We start from the raw sequence: 15257 nt of genomic DNA, 5'->3' as shown, positions 1-15257 counted from the left end.
ACTTTGCTTCCTTTGACCGCAGAGTCCTTGACTGAAGAGGAATGGTTGTGGTCTGCATTAGGCTTAGCAGACTGCCTGCTGGATGGAATGAGAGGCACCAGCAAGTAGCCACACTTGGGTATTGGCTTCCTTGAAACTTGCTCTATGCAGACATCACCTTTTTGGGCAATTAATGAGGCAAACCATGTAGAAACCTCTCCATCTGAGAGGGGTCTGTTTTATTCTGGTTTTGCAGAAGAGGAGTGGAGTGGCTGAGGCAGTGCTGTCTGCTGTGCATCTGTGGCAGCTTGGCCCTGTAGTAGTCAGTTCACTGCAATGGGTCACAGTATGGGAGGGTAACTCTTGTCCCTGAAGCACCACGATTCCAGCAAGCGTTAGGAGTTCAGAAGAGTCTCTCTATCAGAGAGTGACAGAAGTTCAGTGTCAGTGTCAAGCGCTGGGCCCGTCTGATGTCAGTATGAAGCTCCTGGGTCACAGTTAAAACATCTCACACTGTGTCACCACACTACAGGCAGTTTCCATCGTCAGTAACGTGTCCTGGAGTAGTCAAGGATGCAGCCATACTTCCTTGATTTCGACTCCTCAGAGATTCCCACCGCGCCCAGGAGGTTGTTCGCAGCTCCAGACGCCACAGCCACCGTAATGTTCCCGTTCCTCTTACCGAGCCCGACGCAGTCGGAGGCGGGGGCCGGGACGCCCCAGGGAGGCGGGCAGCGGGGCGGTGCAGCCCGCCCTGCCCTGCCCGGCCCGGCCCTGCCGCCGCCTCTGCTCAGCCGGCCCGGCCGCTCGGAGCGGTAGGAGGGGGCCGGGATGTCGCGGGAGGGCGGCCAGGGGAGAGGGGGCCGGGTCGGCCGTGGCGTTCCGGGGGCTGCTCTCGGCGCCGCCCGGAGGTCGGTCCCCGGGCAGCCCTTCCCCGGGGCCGGGAGCAGGACCGGGAGCCGGCGTTCCAGGGCGCCCCGAGGCGAAGGCCCGGCTGTAGCGGCGCCTCCTGCACGCCCAGGGAGGCCTTAGCCCGGGGCCGGGGGGATCCCAGGGCCGGGGGGATCCCAGGGCCGGAACTCCGCTGGGCCCAGACAGGACTGCCTGGGACGGCCATCAGGCTCTGCCAGGAGCCCGGGCCCTCAGGACAGGGCAGGACCATGGTCACACTATGGGAAGTCAGCCCACGGTTGTTTGTCAGGATCTGGCCCGGCGAGGGCAGCTGGGATCAGACACAGCCCCGTGATCAGCAGGCTGGGCCACGGTTCCTGCGGCGAGGGCGTTGCTGATGGACACCGGCACTGCTGCAGCACTGCTGCGGCTGGTCCTGGGCCGAGCTTAAACACACTCATGGGGAGCCCCAGGCTTGGCTCATTGGGACCATCAGGGCCCTGACAGCAGCCGACCCCCTCTATCCTCACTCCTTAGAGAGGCATGGGCTCCGGAGGGACTTGCTGTAGAGTGATTTAATTGCTGTGCGGTCTCAGAGGGCTAATTAAGGGAGCAGATACGCAAGACAAGTCACTTGGAAGGGGATATGACATGAAAGACTTGGAGGTAGTCAGGTTGCCTGTGGCTTGTGGGTGAAAGGGAAATGTTTAAACTACCATTGGAAGGTCGCCAGAGGCTGGGTTCACTCAGGAGCTGGTGCTTGAGCAAGGGTCAGTAATTGCCAGGTAAATGAGATGTTTTGAGATTGAGCAAGTGCCTGGCAGGTTGTGGACCCATATCCCGTGCAAAAGTCCCTGGCCCTGAGGGGTGCACAGGCAGGTGGCAGCAGTGACCTGCTGTGCAGCATGGAGCCAGCTGCTCTAGCAAATGTGTCAAGCTGTGGTGCGAAAGAGAAGCACCAAGGTAAAAGAGGGCAAGGTGGCAACAATCTAATGCTGGAGGCAGCATCCTTATTCCCCAAACTGTCTTCTTGGCCCAGGACAGGTGCCTGGCTGACTGCAGCTAGCTGGGGGAATTCTGCATGGTTCCCTCTTGCCGGATCTCCTGTGCCTTCTGGTCAGGTTGCAGCTGCTGCAGAGACACAGAGAAGACTTTCTCCTCCTGCATAGGGAAAGATTATTTCTTCCTAGGAGCATAGCTAGTACGTGCTGGGAGGAGGATTCCCCAAACAGGCAGTCAGGAACGGCAGCTTGGGATGTTGAATGGGGAGCTGTAAATCATCAAGCTGCTAATTAAGACCACAGGAGACTGGTGAGTTACTAAAGACCTGTATTACTCTTTTCACAGCTCTAGACCATTAACAAGACCCCTGGGACCTTCTCAGAGTACTGACTCTCCAAGGACATCACCCTGTTTTGGGCATGTTCTCAGAGTTGAAGTTCCCTGTGCCCTGGGGACATGTGGCAGCCAAGGCCTGGGGACCCTCAGAGGGACACCCTGTGCTGTGTTTGCATGGCTGGTTGGACAATGCCAACACCTTTGACAAGCTCATTCCACTGCTCCCCAGAGGTAGGTGTGGCTCATCAGGATGGATTGTGTTGTGTGGCTGGGCTGCACATCTAATCCTCTTTCCCTTTCAGGTTGTTATTATGTGGCAATGGATTTTTCTGGCCATGGTTTGTCCTCCCACCGACCTGCAGGCTGCCCCTACCATTTCCTAGATTATGTGACCGATGTGCGCCGGGTGGCAGCAGGTGGGTACTGGAAGGAAGGAACCCTCGAGGGGGTGCTTGTGGAGGGGGTGCTGTATTGGTCCTGCTCTTTCCAGCAAGCAAGCAGCACTTTCAGTTCCCCCTCCTTCTCCCCCTGCTGCTAGTGTTTCTGTACTAAAAAAGCTGTAGTGGTGAAGTGGTGGATGCAACTAAATGGTTTTGCCAGACTGGCTTTTTTTAAGCAGTCAGTGACCCCTAACCAGTGTTAGGTGTAAATTGGAAACTTCTGGTTCTCCCTGATGGCAGTTTACTACTTGCTTTAGTATCATGCAAAGAAATCTGAAAGTCAAAGAGTCTTGTACTCCTAATAACTCCTGATGTAACTGTCCATCTGTACATTTGGCATGTGTGATTTTAGATTCCCCATTCAGTACACAAAAGAGCCTCTAGAAGCTCTCAGAGGGTAAATCCCATCTTTCAGTGAGGTATATTTCAGATGGGCAGCACTGATAAAGCTGTATTTTCCTATAAGCCTCCCAGAGTGCCCTAAAAATGGTCTGAAGAGCCTGATATGCTAAATGGTGCAGAAAGCTTTCACTTGGAATCATACCTCCCTCAATGCAGCAGACCTGGCTCTGTGTCCTCACATGTCTTGCAGAATGCCCTGCAGCAGGATGCTCTGTAAAGGTTTCTCTCTTCCACCAGATGCTACCCAGTCAGGCTCCTCTGCTTCTTGCCAGTCTCATATCTGGCAGTGAATGGGACTTTGCCGGAGTTTGTTTGACATATAGAGAGAACTTGGGAGCAGTGTGACTTAACTACCATGAAAATGAGGTGGTAAATGCTCTTTTTCTTCAAAATCGGCCCACTTAGCTGCTTGGTTTCTGGATTAAGAGGCAAATGTGGTAGTGCAAAAGCCCTCCTGGGAGAAAGGGCCCATGTCAGTAGAGAAGCAGCAAGATGTTGCTGCTCTGGTTTCTAATGCAGCGCTGTCTGTTTTTCTCTTTTGCCATTTAGCCTTGCAGTGGAGACGGTTCACCCTGATGGGTCACAGTATGGGTAAGTGGCTCTGGTCCTTGTAAACTGTGAGATTAATAGAAAGCAATAGATAATTAACTTCCAAGACATGTTGCTAGGAGCTGGGTTGGAATATTTATTATATTATGCCAAGTACAAGGTTCCTGCCTGAGTGATTCAAAAATCTCTGCCTGTGTTTGAAATGCCTGTTTTCAAGACCCTGCAGTACAGACAGTGGTAACTCTTGCTGTGAGCATTTCCCCCACCCACAGGACAGAACAGTGATTGGCAAAGAGGGGTGGTCTACGCAGGAGAATTCACAGCAGGCCTTCCTGCCTGGTCCCCACAAAGCCTGGGAACAGACAGCCTGTTTGGTGGGCTGTAAAGCTGCCTGAGGGGAACTGGGCTCTAGGATCCACTCCTTTGAGCTTGGAATATGATTTGATTTTGCCACAATTTGGAGTTTGCTTCCCAGGGCTGCTCTGGTCACAGCTAACAGGACCTGCACACCAAGACATTTTAAACAGTAACTCCTCCTTGGACTTTGCTGTCTGAGGGAGGTGGAAATGGCACAAGATGGGGAACACAGCAGGTCAACAGCCCTGGTCTCTGCCTGCATGTTGTGGGCTGGGAGAGCTCCCCTCTGTACTGGGGTTTTGTCCCATGGTACAATGCACATTTTTATTTCTGAGGTGGCTCCTGCTGTGAGGAAGGTGAATTTCTGTTACCAGGGGCTGTTCTGTGCATTACTGAGCACCCTTTTCTTCTTTGCAGGTGGGGCTGTGGCAGGAATGGTGAGTAAAGCATCATTGCTTCACGGGGTTGATTTCTGCAGCTGCAACAACAAACAGGACAGAAATGAAGGGGCAGACCTGGATCTCGGGAGGAGAGGCCCTTCCCTGACCCCTCTCCCATGCAGCAGGATAGACATCACTCAGTGCTCAGCTTTTCATTTTCTTATTGTTTCATCTCTCCTCAGTTCTGTTTCCTTTATCCTGAGATGGTGGACAAGCTGATCCTGCTGGAAAGTCTTGGCTTTCTTCTGGCTCCAGAGGTTAGAGCTCATGTGTCCTTCCCTTCACTTTTTAAAAATACAAAAATATATGTTTTTTTTTCTTTTCCTCACTTGTTCAGAGAAAGCACTGGTGTGACCACTTCCTGGCAGGTCACACAAGTCCTAGGGCTCTTCCTTTTGGCAGGCACTGATCTGCTCCTTGTTGCACAGACTGAAGTCTGTCCTTAGGGTGGCCCTTGGGGGGCACTTGGTAGAGCTCCACATCCTGCAGTCCCTTAGCACTGAAATTTTCTTGTCTGTGCCAAGCCCTTGAACAAAGGAAAGTGGAACCTCTGTCCAGGCAACTGCCAGCTGAGGTTATCTTTTTGCCAACAGCAGGTTGGGGGACCTGGGGACAAGACTGGTAGATTTTTTTCTGTTCCTGGCAGTTCATAAAGCTACATTCCCAGCTTGCCATCATTGCTACCAGATGCGGGAGCTTTCGCTGGCAGTAGTGGTTCAGAGAGACAAAACTAGTTCAGAGAGAAAAAAATACCAAACTTTGGAGAGTTGTCCTCAACTCAGAAGTGGGATAGGAAGGGTTAGAAAAGATGGCAAGGATAAAAGGTTAATAAGTTAATTACAGCAGTATTGCTGTATTTATTTAAAACGGCCTTTCTCCCAGAAATTATGGGAGTTTTTTTTTATAAGATACCCATAACTGATGCCAGTTCTGAGGGATGTTGAAGAGTGAAATTCTCTCTTCCCCTCTCCAATAAAGGGTAAAATCACTCAGAAGAAAGGGGTTACTCCTCTTCCCCACCTCTCTGTGTTTCAGGATACTGAGGCATGGCTGAAATCAAAAAGGAGGGTGATCGACAGACTGCTGAGTCTGGAGGCAAAGCAGCAAACTCCCAAAGCACGGAGCCCTGAAGCAGCATTGCAGAGGTGGGTTCCCATCCATCCTCTTCATTTACTGCCTGCCCTCACCTTGACAGAGTTACAGCTGCACATATAAGAAAGGAAAACCATCTCTGCATTTCACCTTTCAAGTCCTTTTCTGGAATCCCAGCATGACCTTTTGCTTCTGCTGCCAGAAGCTGCTGCTTCTTCCTGCTCCTTTCTGAAGCAGCCCGAGAGCTCACTGTCACCTTGTCATGGCATTTTTGCTTCACTTCCTCCCTTTTTCCAGCATCACAATCTCTCTGCCATGTCTCCCTCAGGCTTTTAGAAGCAAACAGCCATCTGACAGCAGAGGGTGGGGCCATCCTGCTGCAGCGAGGAGCAACTGAGACACCCGCTGGTAAGGGGCTGTGTGGTGCTGGGCCACTGCTGGGTGTGGGAGAGGACTGGTGCCAACAGCCATTGTCTTCTGCAGGGTACAGGGTGCCCTAGCTACAGATTTACACAGCCTGGATGGGATCAATTAAGTCTGGAGGCAGAGTTCTCCATTCCCAGCAGCTGGGTTTGGTGCTCAATCCTAAAACAGCTAAAGAAAACAGATTTTAAAATAAGGAGAAATTCGAATTAATCCTGTTCTTCCTATCTCAGAAAGTCTTGGGCAGACCCCAAAAGTGAGTTGAAACCGAACAACTCCTGCTCCTAAGAAAACCTTCTGTTTTTTCTTTCCAGGGCTGGTGTATAACAGAGACATGAGAGCCCGTACGGTGAGCACTGCTCTTCTGCCATGCCCCCTGCTGCTTGGGAGCCCTGAGCTCACAGAACACTCACACAGAGGATGCCTGCTCACTGAGCTAGGCCCTGCCTCCACCCAGCTGCTTACCTGCTGCTCCCCAAATTCCACAAGTCCTTTAAATGCTGCTTTTAAAAGAGCCTGCACTTGATCATTGATTCAGCTTACAGAGTCACTGGAAAATGTTACTGTTTGTTTTTTAAGAAGTTCCTCTGCCCCAAGGCCTCCTGGCCACATTTTCCTACTGTTATAACTCTTCAGGCAGCAGATGGATGGATGCTTTCTGTCAGCATGTCAGGTGACCTGAACAAGAAGGGGAGTGGAACAAAGTCCTTAGGTTTGCTATTTTGATAGTTTTGTGCCACTTTTAAGCAATTAGGGCCTCCTCTATCTGTGCTACTGCCGGGATATGGAAGCCAGGGTAATGTACTCTCTCTCCTTTTTAGTAAAATGATTTTTAAAGCTTTTCTCTATGAGATCATTCCCATATGTGCTGCAGCCCAGCAGGCAATGTTGTTGGCAGCCCTGAAACACAGCTGGACAGAAGGAGCCTTTGCAGAGCCATCTACTCCTGGTGGCAGCCTGGATGCTTGTCATGTCCCAGCATGGAAGCTTCAGGGCCACAGTTACTTCTACCTTCAGAGCTACTTGTGCAGGAGAGCTTGGGGACACCCTCTGCCCCCAGCTGCTGTCCCTGGGCTTTGACACTTTCCCTCTCTTTGCACCTGCAGCAGAGTCGAGAGTTCTTCACGGTGGAGCAGTGTGTGAAGCTCCTGCAGAAGATCCAGGACCGTGTTCTCATCATTATGTGAGTGAGGCACAAACCATACCAACCCTTGCTGTCTCCCTCAGTGGAAGGAATGAAGGCTAGGAAGGAGTCCTCCACTACCCCTTCCTCTGCACTAGTCATCCAGGCTTTTGGCCAGCTGGTGTAACAGTATAGCTTCACATGTGAGAAGCATTTCCCAGTTCCCCACCACTGCCCTGGGTTGGGTAGGCTCGTGGAGAAGGCAGACAGCAACTGGAACATCCTCCCAGCCTGGCACTCTGCTTTCAGGCTGGGACTCCCTGGTGCAAGGCTGAGGAAATGTTAGTCCTGCCCCATCTTCCCCATGCTCTTGGCTTCACAATCCCACCTCACAACTTTCCATTCCTTGGCACTGCAGCAAGGGGCCAGCCTGGCAAATATGTGACCCTCCACAGCACCACACCTACTTGCTGTCCTCCTGACCTGACTCTACCCCAGTCAGGAACCCAGCCTGCCCCCTTCTCCAGGCCCCAAAACCTCTTGCCTGAGCAAACAGGTGGAACTCTAGAGCAGTCTCCATCTCTTCCAGCTACTCCTGAAGCCCCTGGTCTGACTGAGCTCCTCCAAGCTCTTTCCTGTGGCACCTGGGGCCAGCAGCTTCTGGGCACAGGGCCAGTGGCTTGCCAAGTTGTTAAGCTGTCTGGGTGCACAGCTTGTTCTGCAAATCGTCCTCTGCCTTTCCCCATCTCCTTCAAGGGCAAGGTGTGCAGGGCTCTGGCTACCTTGGCTGGTGGGGTGCTGTTAGAAGATTGTCTAGAAAACAAGAAGTGCTAGCAGTTGAGAAAAGAGGTACAGTTTTGACTTCCCTGATCTGTTTTAATATCCTAACTGCTTCAGGTTATTCCTACTTGTCCAGAAATGTAATATTGTGCTGAGGTCAAGTCCTCTGTGCCATAGAAATGCCACTGAGCCTGAGATGTCTGCTTGTCCCATGACTAGCACAGTAGGAGACAGCATGATCTTAGCTCTGCAGGAGATGTAATGCTGACTTCTCCAGGGCAACTACCCTGGTACCTCCCTCTCTGAGCAGGGCATAACTTGGTTAAATAAGCAGCAAAGAGAGGCAGAATGGACTGAGGGGAGATGTGGAAGGAAGTTAAGAGCAGAAGGCAGAGCAGGGAATGATGTTTTCACACCAGTTAGAGGAAAATATTTAGCCAGTCCCCACTCTGATACCACTAGGCAGTCACACAAGGTTTTACACCTTTTAGTTTGATATAAAATGGCTGCTTAGCCAAGCTGTGTGGTGCACTCTGACTACCATGTATGGGCCTGTCACCTGCTGCTTACGAGCAGCCTGGGAAGAACAGCTGAGTTTGTCACCCTACTGTCTTGGGAACACTGATTCTACCCAGGACAGCCACAAAGACAAATGGAGGCACACTGGGTGCTGAACTGAGCCTCACTGTTGTTTTCAGATCACAAGATGGACTCTTGGTACCACACAACCTACCGAGCAGAAATCACTTTGTGAAAGCCCTGCAGGAGGCATTCGAGTCTAACCTCAAAGAGGTGAGAGCAAATGTCATCCTTGCACCTCGATTGGCCACCAGCCTGGGAGCAGCAGCTGGGAAGCAGCTGACCTTGGTGGGCACCCTCCAGGAGGTGATTTGACCTGAACAGCACAGCCCTCACATGGGGCAGGGGGTGGGGGAGTGTGTGCAGTCAGGGGAGGAAGTCACTTTGTTACTGCTGCCAAAGTCCCAGGTTAGTACTGCCCTCTGGACCCAGCTCTTCCCTGGTCCTCCCATCTCCGTCCTGCCTCACTTGCCCTGTCCCTTCCTACGACTGTCACACGGCAGTGTGGGCTTCAGGGAACACTTTCCTGGTCCACATCTTCACATCTCCTTGTGTTCTTTCCCTCCAGCACATCCAGCTAGCAGAAGTGCCTGGGAGTCATTTTGTGCACCTGAATGAGCCCGAGGTGGTATCTGGGATCATCAGCAACTTCCTGACAGCACAGAACACCAGGGCCAGACTCTAGGAAGCCCTCACAGCTGCAGCAGTCCAGGAGAACTGGGAGCTAACAAGCAAGCTCCAGAATTGTCACCATTCCTACCTCACATCCAGCATTAGATTGTGATAATCTTTCCTATGCTTAGCTCACTGCAGGGTGGAAGCAGGTCTGCCAGGGGTACTCTGAAGGAGAGCTGAGCAAAGTATCTCATTTGCCAAAGGGAGAAGGAATCCTTGCTCTACTTCCAGCTCTGTGAGTACAGGGATAGAGGCCCAGAGTGGCCTTCCCCATGGCTTACTCCAAACTTGCACCCTGAAACAGAGCAGAACACAAGGCAGAGGCATGATCTGTGACAGCAGCAGCTCCCCAGCTTAGGCACTGCAATAGAGGTGGCTCATCTTGCCTCCTACCTGAGAATGGTGCAGACAGGCTGCTCCCAGGATTTAACCTACTGTAAAACAAGGAAAGTGTTCTGCTTCTGTGCTTACTTCCATAGATGCCTGAGCTTAGAGGGCCTCAGTGTCTCTGTTCCATTGTGAGAACTACTGTTTAAGAATCAGCCTAAATGAGAGCTCACCTGTGCAGAGAAAGCCATTTTAATGAATGCTAGAGAATCCTTAATCCTCTAGCTGAAGCAGCTGGGAGAACTACAAATTATGGAAAAGTTGGCAGAGACAATTTCTGTCCTAAATAAAGATTAATATTCCGATGTTAGGTCCATCTTCTTGACTCTAGAGGAGAACAAACCTCTTTTCTCTTTGAGGCTGCTCACCCAGGCAGCTGAAATGCATCTTGGGAGGCAGCATTTTTACACACTGTCTGCCTTAGGTAGGCCTTTTTAAGGATCTGCCTCCCACTTAAATTGATGCAAAATCCCACTGAAGCAGGCAGGCCTGTCATCTCTGCAAGCAATGCAAACTGTATTTGCAGTCGGTTTTTTTGGAGAGGGTAAATACATTTTATCTCAGCTCTCTGGAATTTACCACCATTTCCACCTTACATTCATGGTCACGTCTCTAGTGAGGCTGCAGATTGTAAAATAAATGTGTAAAAGCCTGGGACTGGGTGGGTTACTTTGATCACAGACCTCCCACTATTCCAGAGCTGCACAAATGCTATAGGAGCAGCACAAAACCATTGCTCCACACCTAAACGTGCCTGGTGCCATCCTTACCTGCCTTCTGTGGGCTGGGGACAGGTTAAGTGGAAACAGGGCATGGAGAGTCTGGTTTTTCCTTCCAAACCTGCTGCTCAAAGTGGCATTTGTTCTTGCAACAATGCTGGGTATTAGGAAATTCCCATGGCCTAGACATGGCTGCAGAGCTCCATGCACAGCTGGATGACTGGGCACTGCCACACTTGGCCAGGGAGGGAATCACCAAGAGAAGGAGTAGGGCTCTCTACCAAACCACTGATCTTTCCTTGTGACAAGTCACAGTTAGGTTTTTCCTAAAGTCACTTCCCTCATTCCTTCAATAAAATGTGCAAAGGAGCACCAGGTTACAAGCCAGGATTTTTACCACCACCCCAGCACACAGGAAGCTGTTTCCCACAGGAGACCAGAGGGGAGAGAGAAGCATTCCCATGTTCTGAAAACAGCGGCAACAGTTTATTTACAGTTCTTCAGCCATTCCCTGCCCCTGCAGAGGCTGTGCTAGATCAATCCCAGTTTTCACCAAGTTTTAGGAGGTGTAGTTTTGGGTGGCAGGGAGATGCAGGTTGTCACAGGATGTGCCTCAGCCCCTTGACCTGAGCACCCTGAGAAGTGATGCCATGGGGCTGAATGACAGAAGAGCAGGTGGATACTGGTGCAAGTAAAGTATCCACGCAGCAACTGCTGGTCCCTCCAGCAGCAGTTGCTGGGACCTTCGGTTTCAGATCCAAAAGTAGAGGCAACCCAAAGCTGCCTTAATTCCTCGAAATCCTTTGACAAATGGAGACAGTAGGCATCTCTCCTACTCTCTCCAGCACCTGAAGAACAGCTCAGCACAACCTAGTATGGCCGAAACTTGCGCTGGGCTCGCATCAGTGCAATCCTCTGCTTGTCCTCCTCAAATTTCTTCCTCAACTGGGCAATGTCTAAAACATAGGAAAAGAGAAAGAACAGGTCACACGAGAGCAGCAGATCTCCCTCTCCTGGGAGTTTCACTTCCACACACTGGAGGGGCGGCTCAGTCCCAGCCACTTCCCAGAGCAGATGCTTTTACACCTCAGCTGAGTGCCAAGCTGGGGCTCAGCTGTTCATCTCCGGTGGTGCTGCAGCTCCCTCTTGGGGAGGAATTGGCTAGTTTCCCCCTTCAACTGCTGCCTTTGTGCAGACTGAATAAGCACCTCTTAGAAAACCACACCCTCCCACAAAATATTCCAGCAGCCCCTGCTAGGACAGGTGGTGGCAAGGGGCCATTCAGATCCAGTCAGCCAGTTGCTTAGTGGCAGCTGGATGCCACCTGTCTCTTTGGGCCGTGGTGTGAGAGACAAGGCCCAGGCAGGGGCAGGAGGAGACTTGCACACTCACGCTCTCTCTTGGTCTCGCGATGCTGCCAGGCATAGAAGTTGAGCAGTTCTTTGCGGGCCCTCTTCTGTTTCTCCCTCTCCAGCACGCGCAGGTTGGCAGCCTCTGTCCGGGGCAGGCCGGGCTTCCGGCCCTTCCGCGTCACCTTCACCCAGCCCTCCTCGTCCGGAATGCCCTCCTCCAGGGCTGCTTTGGCTTCTTCCTGCAACAACAGGAGGGTGAGGCAGCCCAGTGCAGAGGCACAGCCTAATGCACAACTCCCCACAGCCCTCCCTTAAACACAGGCAAAGTTACGGCTCCTGCTTCCACACAAGATTTAAAGGAAGGCATGGGATCAGGGCTGCAGGCATTCAGCTCTCAGCTCGTCAGCCACAAACCAATTTATTTGTGGGTATCTGTTGTAAGCCCTAGGGGAAGGGTCAGGTGTTGCAGACCAAGCCTGGGTCTGACTGCCCACCAGCAACTGGGAGTTAAAAAACCTCTGCCAAACAGAGAGACCCTCAGTCCTTTCCACTATGGCTAGAGCACTGAGAAATCTCTCTTCTTTCCCTCTGCCCCAAGAAATCTGCTTAGCTGGGTTCCCTCCTCAGCCTGGCCTCACCTCTGCCACCTTTTTATCATAGTCTTGCATGTAGGCGTCCACCTCAGCCTTCAGCTCCTTCGGATCCACGATGGAGGCCTCATAGCTGGCGATCCACTCTGAGACAGAGAGGGCACAAGACAGCAGCAGCTGCTGTTACAAGCAGGCTAGTGTGGTGCTTTTGGGCAGCTCTAGAGAGAACTCTAGCATGGGGGAAGGACATACTGTTCCCATTTGTGTTCAGCTTCCCCCTGCCACAGCTCAAATAGACTTGGCTGTGAGCACAATCAATATGCCACGGCAAGAGTTTGCAACTTGCCCAGGCAGAAGTGGGCCAGCCTTAACCCTAAGGGGCACAAAATTCAGGGCTGTGCTTCTATCAAGCCATTACACGTGAAGTGCTGTCAACTTGACAGACATCTGGGGCCTGCTGGAGGAGTCTGGTCGCCATTTTGAGGACAAGATGCAGACAGTATCTCTGAATCTATGCAAGAGGGACATGAAAAAATGTCAGGGAAAAAGGACCCTTCCAAGGGTCCCCACTCTCCCATAGGGTCACTGGACCAGACTTCAAAAAGATTGCTACCCAGTGAATAATGAAAGAACATAAAACACTGAACATCCCCCAGCTTAGAACAAAATGGGACAAGCAGGGTAGAATTCAACAAGCAATGAGTATAGTTCTTGCCCAGCATTAGCCCACAGAAAGATAGCCAGAGCTGACATACTGCTAATGCCAGTTTTCACAGGGTGGCTCTCTGTTGATATTAGCAAGGGACCTTCTTGTGATAGAGCCTTGGCTGCCTGGACAGCTGCTGGTTTTCTGAACACCACATATGCTACTTGAAATCCCTAAAAGAAAAAAAAACACCCAGGTGAGTCAGATTATGTAAGAGAAATTGGAAATGGAGCAAGGAACTGCAGTACAAATAACTTAAAATAAAAATCAAACCACAAGGGGCAGTAGGATAGCAAAAAAAAGACAGTGTAAACTTAAGTAAGTAATCATGCACCCAATGCCCCCCCCATATGGTTTCCTGTGCCTCGTGTTCTGAAGAGAACCATTCAGTACTTGCCATCTTTTCCCACTGAACCATCAGTATTCCTCTACCCCGCCCAAGCTTTACCTTTAGAGTTTTGTGGTCAAAGAATTTCGATGCCAGTTTATCTTTTTTCTCTCCTGGCCCTGGCTTGTCACAGATGTCCACAGACTGCACATGCCCGCAGCGGGAGAACAGCCTAGACAAAGAGTCCTTAAAAGGGAGAGTAAGAGAAAACACGCGGTTCAGTAAAGCAGGAGCGATGCCTCCCTCGAACAGCCGGCACAGCTCTCCGGGCGGCTCCCCGGGCCCAGCAGCCCCGAGGCACAGGCCGGTTCCCGGGCCCCCAAGCCCTGCCCTCGGTCCCCAGCCGCCCCCACTCACCGGGCCGCAGTACGGGGGCACGTTGAGGACGAATAGGGTGCGGCGAGGCGGGTGCGCGGTGTCGGCCCCTTCCCGCACCTGGTGCTCCTTCACCAACAGGCAGTGGTGCGAGCGCTGCCGCTCCGCGAACTTCACCGCCAGAGCTGCGAGGGACGCACCGCTCTGAGACGCCCCGTTCCCGTGCTGCCCCTCACCCGAGTACCCCGCCGGCCCCGCTCCCGGTGCCCCGCGCTGCCCCTCACCCCCGTATCCCGGTGCCCGGCACTGCTCCTCACTCGCGTATCCCGCCGGCACCGCTCCCGGGGCCTCGCGCTGCCCCTCACCCGCGTATCCCCCCGGCCCCGCTCCCGGTGCCCCCCGCTGCCCCTCACCCGTGTATCCCGCCGGCACAGCTCCCGCCGCACGCCCCGTGGCGGCCGCCATCTTGTCTGCGCGCGGCGGCGCGGGGGCCGCCGGGAGCTGTAGTTCCCGGGCGCGGCGCGGCCCTGCTAATGGCGGCGGCTGGAGTCGCCGCAGCCGCGGGGTTGTTTTATGTTTTTGTAAAAAGAGTGTAAAACTCACGCACTGTCTGTAATCTGAGAGAGGCAAGTAAATCTTAAAGAGATGTAGAAACATTCAAAGGCAATTGTTTTTAAAGAGTCTTGTTAATTAAAAAAAAAAAAATCAAAAAACCTTTGCAGACGAACTTGTAATGGAAGACAGAACCATTTTAAAAATACTGAAGCAAGGCTAATGTAGGAGGTGACAAAATATGACACGACATGGAGAACTGATCCAACCAAATATCAAGTTAATGATCATTATTGGAAGGTACACGCAAAAGCTATGACAATATACCAAACTTGCACATTGTGGCATCACTTCAGAAGTCCTCACATTTTTGAAATAAAAGAAACCCAAAATAAACAAAAGAAACACTATTACAAATTACCTACCACCTGTCCTGGCCAACCATTTAATTTAATGTCTAAATTAACGCACATTAATTCAGAGTGCAGGCAATTATTATTTCAAATACAAGTTTATAATTTCTACCAGCCCAGAAGGGAAAAAAACCCCAAAACAACACAAAAATATAACCATGTTGCATGATGATAAATGTAGACAGAAGGTGGTAGGTTCAAAATCATGATTAGCATAACAATTGCAGGATGTCCAGGAGAAACTGGAGAGCCAAGGTGAATTACCTGAAAAGGACTGGGAATAACCAGATAAGAACTGGGAATAAACAGTTACTCTTGTTTCAGTGCCCAGCAGAAGCAGCCATGCAATGGTGCACTAAAGAGCTGACCAAGACCAGAACACCAATGTACACCAAGACATTGTGTTTGGACACCCACTTAATTCACTGATTTGTAAAAAATAAGAATATGGTGCCATAGATCACAGAGCTTTGGAACAGAGCAGACAGTACTTCAAGGAAGTATGTAAAGGCCATCATAAACCCTCAGATAACCTAAACACAAGGCAGAGTTTAACAGTAAGTTAAAATGCATCTTGCTACTTGGCTTTTCAGACACGAATCTGTTAATCTAAAAAATCCTTGAGTCTCCCCATTCTTTCAGAAGAGGCAAGAGATGCACTCCCAATACATGTTTCCCATTTACACAGCTGTCTAGCTGGTAATGAAAGCATCCCACTTCACCTTGATCTCAGAGCTGTTTTTGCTATAAAATTACTTTTTAAATTA

General features: G+C 51.2%; 2 protein-coding genes across 2 annotated transcripts; one reads left to right on the top strand and one right to left on the bottom strand.

Annotated features, from left to right (window-relative positions):
- The first annotated feature begins 2225 nt into the window (after window positions 1–2225).
- SERHL2 (serine hydrolase like 2) lies at window positions 2226–9894 on the top strand. Its single transcript, XM_054271416.1, has 11 exons — window positions 2226–2439; window positions 2511–2624; window positions 3600–3641; window positions 4374–4393; window positions 4579–4653; window positions 5432–5541; window positions 5817–5896; window positions 6226–6260; window positions 7018–7094; window positions 8513–8606; window positions 8962–9894. Exons 1-11 carry the CDS (start codon window positions 2292–2294, stop codon window positions 9076–9078), a joined length of 912 nt encoding a protein of 303 aa, XP_054127391.1. The 5' UTR covers window positions 2226–2291; the 3' UTR covers window positions 9079–9894.
- A 1006-nt stretch (window positions 9895–10900) lies between these two features.
- On the bottom strand, window positions 10901–14006 carry RRP7A (ribosomal RNA processing 7 homolog A). Its single transcript, XM_054271426.1, has 7 exons — window positions 13939–14006; window positions 13568–13710; window positions 13271–13396; window positions 12872–12995; window positions 12165–12262; window positions 11567–11765; window positions 10901–11130 (listed from the first exon to the last, which is right to left on the bottom strand). Exons 1-7 carry the CDS (start codon window positions 13988–13990, stop codon window positions 11045–11047), a joined length of 828 nt encoding a protein of 275 aa, XP_054127401.1. The 5' UTR covers window positions 13991–14006; the 3' UTR covers window positions 10901–11044.
- Window positions 14007–15257: the final 1251 nt, after the last annotated feature.

Source organism: Melozone crissalis, unplaced genomic scaffold (assembly GCF_028551555.1).
Source record: "Melozone crissalis strain CALT ecotype California unplaced genomic scaffold, PUWL_Pcris_2 ptg000004l_1, whole genome shotgun sequence".
Taxonomy (NCBI): Eukaryota; Metazoa; Chordata; class Aves; order Passeriformes; family Passerellidae; genus Melozone; species Melozone crissalis.
Note: the sequence above shows the minus strand (reverse complement) of the source record. Positions and strands in the feature narration are given on the sequence as shown.

Coding starts and splice junctions, on each gene's coding strand:
- RRP7A (XM_054271426.1), bottom strand. CDS start 13,990: ATGGCGGCCGCCACGGGGCGTGCGGCGGGAGCTGTGCCGGCGGGATAC. Junction 12,996..13,270: donor TTGACCACAAAACTCTAAAG/GTAAAGCTTGGG, acceptor TTTTTCTTTTAG/GGATTTCAAGTAGCATATGT. Junction 12,263..12,871: donor TGTGAAAACTGGCATTAGCA/GTATGTCAGCTC, acceptor TCTCTGTCTCAG/AGTGGATCGCCAGCTATGAG.
- SERHL2 (XM_054271416.1), top strand. CDS start 2,292: ATGTTCTCAGAGTTGAAGTTCCCTGTGCCCTGGGGACATGTGGCAGCC. Junction 5,897..6,225: donor AGCAACTGAGACACCCGCTG/GTAAGGGGCTGT, acceptor TTTTCTTTCCAG/GGCTGGTGTATAACAGAGAC. Junction 8,607..8,961: donor TCGAGTCTAACCTCAAAGAG/GTGAGAGCAAAT, acceptor CTTTCCCTCCAG/CACATCCAGCTAGCAGAAGT.